We start from the raw sequence: 6,000 nt of genomic DNA on the forward strand, positions 1-6,000 counted from the left end.
ACCTTTATCCAAGCACTGTTTGATTACGAAGCAAGACAAATTTGAAGATATCGGTGGCATTTTGTGGGTGTGAAGAGGTAAAAAAGCGTTACTATCAAAAGTAGGCTCAATTTTCATTAATATGGAATTAAGAAATGGCGGCAAAATCAATTTCACCTCAAATGCAGTATCTATGGCACTGAGTCACAAAAACGACGCGATTCATTCGAACAGCTGGTTTGTAGGAATATACTACAGGTAAGATCTTAAGTAATAAGAGATTCAGTCAAATACTCCCCTCCGGTGACCAAAAAAATGGAGATTTTTAGCAAAAAGTGGCGGTAATTATTCCCAAATTAGCATTTTGTTGGTATCTAGGAGTCATCTAGGGCAAAGTTCATAGAAAACATTGCGTACAGTACAAAGTCAACAAGTGAGATCCAGTGCCCTCATTCGAAGTACTTAGCACACCGAACAGGTTTAATGTAATATATCGCATTTATTACTGCATATACAATGCAATATCATTTGTTCGCAGTAGATCAAGTTTTACGCTGTGGGTAAACGTTAGTTACTGTGGACTAGCCGAAAGTGGGGAAAGTGGTGGACTTCAAAAACACAAGGTTAAATCGTAGATAACATAGTGATGCTTCTTTCAATTGTCCTAGCTCCTATTTCCTCAAGGCACTTACCGTTAGCCATCCAATCTGCATTAGACAAGGAGAAAACGAGTGATGTCCCTGATGAAAAAGCAATAACAACTGTTTAAATGAAAGCAGATGGAAGGGATTTTAAACTGTCGCAAAGAGAGAAGATAACTCCAGAAGTAAATAGGCAAAGCTTTCACATAGCCACATAAAATTCCCGCTTTATAAAACCATCGTTTTCAGATAACCCGCTTGACACCATGTGGGGGATAGTGGATGACTTGGTGATAGCGTAACAGACATGATAGTTAGTGATAATTAAGCTGGATCAAGTACGATTAGATGTGCCGTATATCATGATGTGCAACAAATTTATAGGTTATCTAGAGATGATTATTCCTACAATAAAATTACATGCATAATTCCACCCATAAACTACCTGCCGACGGATCCAGTCTCAAACGCCCCACCGCTATGCAAAATCCCAGCCAGCTATTGACATAGACTGAGCATGGAAACTGGACAAGCGAAAGAAATGGTGAAGGGGAATGTGTCGGTTAGTTTTGACTGTTAGAGTCAATGCTGTATAAACCAGTTTTCTGGAGTCCAGTCACGCAATCCCAAAAAATCCGCAATTGAATGCCGACGAATTAAGTGAAGGTGTCAAGCATGCATAAAACTATGTGAAAATCAATTTAAGATTCTACTGTTTTGATGCCTGAAAAGACAATGATGTTGACAAATAAATAAGCCACTTTCTTCTTTAGTTCTCATTAAATGCTAGCTGTGCGAGAAACACTTTAATGGCGCTTCAAACATTACTATCTAGTACGTCTCCAGAAAGTTCGCATTGATCCTAGGCGTTTTTTTGCATGAAATCAGTACTGCACGCAAAAATCTACACGACTACACTACATGAATCAACTCCAGCCAATCAAAGCTGACGTCACCTGACTTGGCTTTGTTAGTGTGAGACTAACTTTCAACCAGCCAATGAGATTGCCGTGGATGAACTAACCAATAGGAAAGACCTTAGCAATTAGTTCTTTCCAGACCATGCAATTCGCGACCCTTGTAGATCTTTTGTTTTTCTCCGGAATGGTTGTTTTGAGTGCTAACTATTGAAATCCAACCAAATGAAGCATTTGCGGGCCCATTTAAGTAAAACTCCGCTATGGTTTTTTTCATGAAACGGCTCCATGATTTGTCCTGACTACAAGAAAAAGACCAATCCAGGGTCCACTAATAAACAGTCGGTTTTAAAGGCCTGAGAAATGCTCACATTTTAAAATTAAGAATCACCACGATTTTAATAAAAAGAAAGCGATACCACAGCGACATACCCGGAAAGTGAGTTGGAAAATCTGTGACTAGATCAACAATGGGGGAAATTCAAAAAGGCGTTAAATTACTAGAATCATTTTGGCATAACAATGAGTCACGTGAGCACTATGGCAGAGCGTCATTTTCAGAAATAACAAAAGTCACTTAAAAGGCATCCAAATAAGGCAGTTTACTAGAAACTGAAGTAGAGACCGTTTACTTTGAACTCTTAAGGAAGCGTAGCCCCGGGGGCGGGGATTCACAAAGAAATCAAAATGTGCGCCGCGGGGCTATTAAGGCAGCAATTAAAATTTTTGGAAGGAGGAGTGCAGTGCGAAAACGTTGCTCCACTAAAAAGCCTGCTGAAAATGCTGTAACACCTTAGTTGCCTGAACGAAAGCAGATAAAATACTCAAGGCCACACGGTGTTTGTGTGCCAAAATCCGTGTGGCCTTGAGATGGACTGATAAGTGGCGCGTGAAAGCAATAGTGTCGCTCTACTCTAGTCGCAGAATTTGCAGAAAATTAGTAAATCTTTGGATCCGCCCATCGAAGAAAATTCTTAAGACTTAAGAACCATTAACGAAGAACCTGAAGAAATGAGAATTTCAAACAGAGAGGGTCCCTCTGCCCTTTGTGGAGACATCTCTGGGAGTTTGACAAGTTTACTGTTATTTATCAGAGATACCAAGAAGGTGATAAAAACTACATCAACGAAAATCGTTTGATCTACGCATCCAATCAAATAAAATGAAAATCCAAGGGAAGGCATTTGACAAGAGATTGAAAGTGAACCGTTTTCAGCCCACGTTATAAACTATAAAGTTTTCTGTTCCTCAGAGTGAAGTTGTATTTTCACCACGCCAAAACTATAGCATTTTCGACTTGTAGGGATGTGAGAAAAATATTTAAGGTAAAAAGTGCTGGAAGTAGAGTTTGACTTCCCTCTTCTCATTTCAGTACAGGAACGAAAAAAAGTGGTCCTAACCACCACATATCCGAGCAGTTGAATTATAAGTTTACGCGTATCAGAGGGACTATTTGCAGTGTCAATCTCAGGTTAAGGCATCAACACCGCCACTGAAAGACTCATACACCCCTCCCAAGTAGGCCGCTATGATGTAGTCGGGGTGACGCTCGTTGCTATGACGCATCGAAGCGATGCGACGCGTGTCAACAGGTCGGGTTGGAGTGATGTTTGAGAGATGTGTGAGGCGACGGTGAGGTAGTGAGGGTGGTTCAGAGGTGAGGTGTATGGGAGGTGGAAGCAGCCTTTGTTTGGCCGAAACCAGGACCGCACACACACACACGCACAGGCGTGGTTGCTCAGCCTCGGCTAGTGAGTATACAAGACGCTGCTTGATACATTAATCATGCAAGTGCGCTTGCACGTGTGCACGGATGTGTGTTTGCTTCGCTCTCGTGTGTGTGTGTGTGTGTGTGTGTGTGAATGCAGAGGTAACCCAAGTCCTCCGAATCAACCAACGCCTGTGACCTTCATCTCTCACCGATCAGTGAATCGATACATTGACTGTCGCTAAAGTTAAAATTCTAGGCTCAGAAGTGACAGTTTTTTGACATTTATACCAATGAATAATTCAGTTACCCATATGTGCCAGCATTACTTCTTGATTGACGAATAGTCCTTTTAATCGCATGTCTTACACAATTTGGCCCGCACACTGCCTTGTAAAACTTTTTAGAAATATTTTCATTAATTTGTGTGTAAGAATCTGACATTGATCAGTGTTTAGATATACTTACCTTTGATTTCATTTCCAATTGCTTTATGTCATATATCAAGTTGGTTCAAATGTAAAAGGTCGCAGCCACTCCCGAGGAAGATGAAGTAAATAAATTAAGGTTGGGGGGGTGGGGGGTCAGAACTTCGGAAATGTGCATAAAGATCTTAACTGGTTAGTCATGAATATTGTTTAGCATACATGTCTGAAATTAAATCTTTAGGCGAAAAGTTAACCTTTGTGTTTATTTCACCCACAACGAATATATCAATCAAAATTGCATTAGCCACAAAAGTTAAACAATTTTTCATAAAATGATATAATGTTTACCAATGAGCTGATGTGAAATTAAATGCCTTTCTTAAGTTACAACTGCTGAATTCCATGTTCAGGATTCCAGCAATTTTAAAAACACTTTTTCTGCTAAATTTTTGGCCAGAAGTTTCATCCACTTTGCAGCTAAAGATCTAACCTTAAGCCGAGCTCTTAGTTTTCTGGAAGCTGTGATTAAATGAACATGCAATCGAATCATGTAATCAAAAGCGTTCCGAATTTTAAAGTAAGTTTAATTTTTTTTTTTAATTTATTGTCATTTTAAAGTGCCCTCATTTCAGAGGGTGCTGCTTACATGTCAATTCGCCTTTTCATTCTCTTAATTGTGGGTAGTGTATTTATAAGGTACGAAAAAAACTCCGCACACTTCTCTGGTGACGGCTTCCACGGTTCGTTATGATCAGTTCTTCCTAGTAGGTGAATAAACTGTGAACTGCTTGTCATAGCTCTAGGTGCCAGTTCTATTCTGCTTATCTACCATAGCAGTAAAAAGTGATTAAAAGAGAGTTACTCACTTGGCAAATAGTGACGAACACCACCAGCGGTGACACCACAAACTGGGTTCGGTTTCCCGGTACCATTGCGAAGTTGGAGAAATCCAAACCAATGGCAACACGAGGAAGTGTCTGGAAGGTCTGCACTACCATTGACGAGGCGCAGCTGTCACTGCGTCGTGGTAAAACTTTAATTTTTTGGGAATCCTCTTCCCCCTCCTCCTCGGTCCCAACCTGTTCAAACCTCACACTACCACCACCCCCACTGATATCTCCAAGAACAGCCGGTACGTCAGCATCAAAAGAGCAGATCTGGGTAAGGAGTGGTATACTAACTGTACTTTTTGCCTCTGGAAGGAGAAAGGGAATGGCAGTGGTCGAAGAGGTGTCTTTTTTGATAATCGCCTTGAAGATAGACATATTTTTAGCAAAGAAGAGTAGTGAGGCGAGCAGACTGGAAGGCGTCTTTTCGGGTATGGAGATGAGGGGCACTCGGAGCCTATAAACCAACGAAAAAACATTCTTAGAGAACTTCTAGTCAAGTTTGCTGCAAGGCTCCGGGAGGAGATCACGTTTTATTGGCCGTCTATGAAACCAGTGCTTGCACTACCAATATTTTCAACTAAACCACTGCTGAAAAAATTGGAAAAAACTAATTATTATCATGCAAGAAAGTTCCATATCTATTTTATTGACTTGAACTTAAATGGTCTGATTTGCTGATCAAGAGTACCTGACACATATTTGTGACGGTAGGGCATCATATACATGTGATGCCCTCCGAGAGTCAATACGATTAATGACCTCTTGCCAATGAGAATTCATTAAACACTTAAGAAATTTCAACAGGACTAAAGCCTGTTTAAAGTCGGACATGATACGTTTCATAGTCAATCTCTTCTCAATTTTGAAGTTGTCAATTTGAATAACTATTTATCCCCGAAAGCACTTCTGCCTATCTCAAGAGACTAGTTCTAGAGGTGGAATTGTTTACAAATTTTTGACGAAAGTAAATTGGACGTAATAATGCCATTAGACCTCAGAGGTCTGTTTATAGAAAAAACAAACAAGTTCTGACTTGATTTTTTAAAAGTAGTAAAGTGGTACACCCCAATCCATCCAGGTTTTTCACAACAAATTCATCATTCATAAGAGAAACACAACGTCACTGTTATGACATCAGTCGGTTCAAATGACTCAGCACGAGGTGGCAGAAATAGCTTTGTGAAGCCACACTCTCATAAATCAGTGTTAATGCCTAAACTACACCGCCATTATCAACAAGTGTCCGAAATGGTCTATTCAGTCTGCAAGCTTTAAAAGCATTTTTTACAGTAAAGTTATTTGAAAAAAGGTATTTCCCAACAAACCAATAAATTATTAAGTGGATTACAATGACTTGTCTACTGCAGAGGTTTATGACAACCGAATAAGTAGAAGGAATAAGTGAAACGTCAATTGGCGATTCCTAGTGGTGAATGC

At 40.0% G+C, this 6,000-nt stretch overlaps 1 protein-coding gene across 1 annotated transcript in view; it reads right to left on the bottom strand. All coding sequences in view use genetic code 11, as the record gives it.

The window, feature by feature from the left end:
* Positions 1 to 5,093: 5,093 nt before the first annotated feature.
* The window catches only part of EGR_06024 (Rho GTPase-activating protein), a gene marked incomplete at both ends in the record, with an annotated part of 11,800 nt that continues 10,893 nt past the window's right edge, over positions 5,094 to 6,000 (bottom strand). The window contains 2 exons of the mRNA XM_024495273.1: positions 5,094 to 5,151; positions 5,252 to 5,349. Of these exons, the coding sequence (XP_024350357.1) occupies positions 5,094 to 5,151; positions 5,252 to 5,349 (156 nt within the window). The remainder of the gene's footprint in view (positions 5,152 to 5,251; positions 5,350 to 6,000) is intronic.

The sequence above is a fragment of the Echinococcus granulosus genome (assembly GCF_000524195.1).
Source record: "Echinococcus granulosus chromosome Unknown EG_S00049, whole genome shotgun sequence".
In the NCBI taxonomy this organism is placed as follows: Eukaryota; Metazoa; Platyhelminthes; class Cestoda; order Cyclophyllidea; family Taeniidae; genus Echinococcus; species Echinococcus granulosus.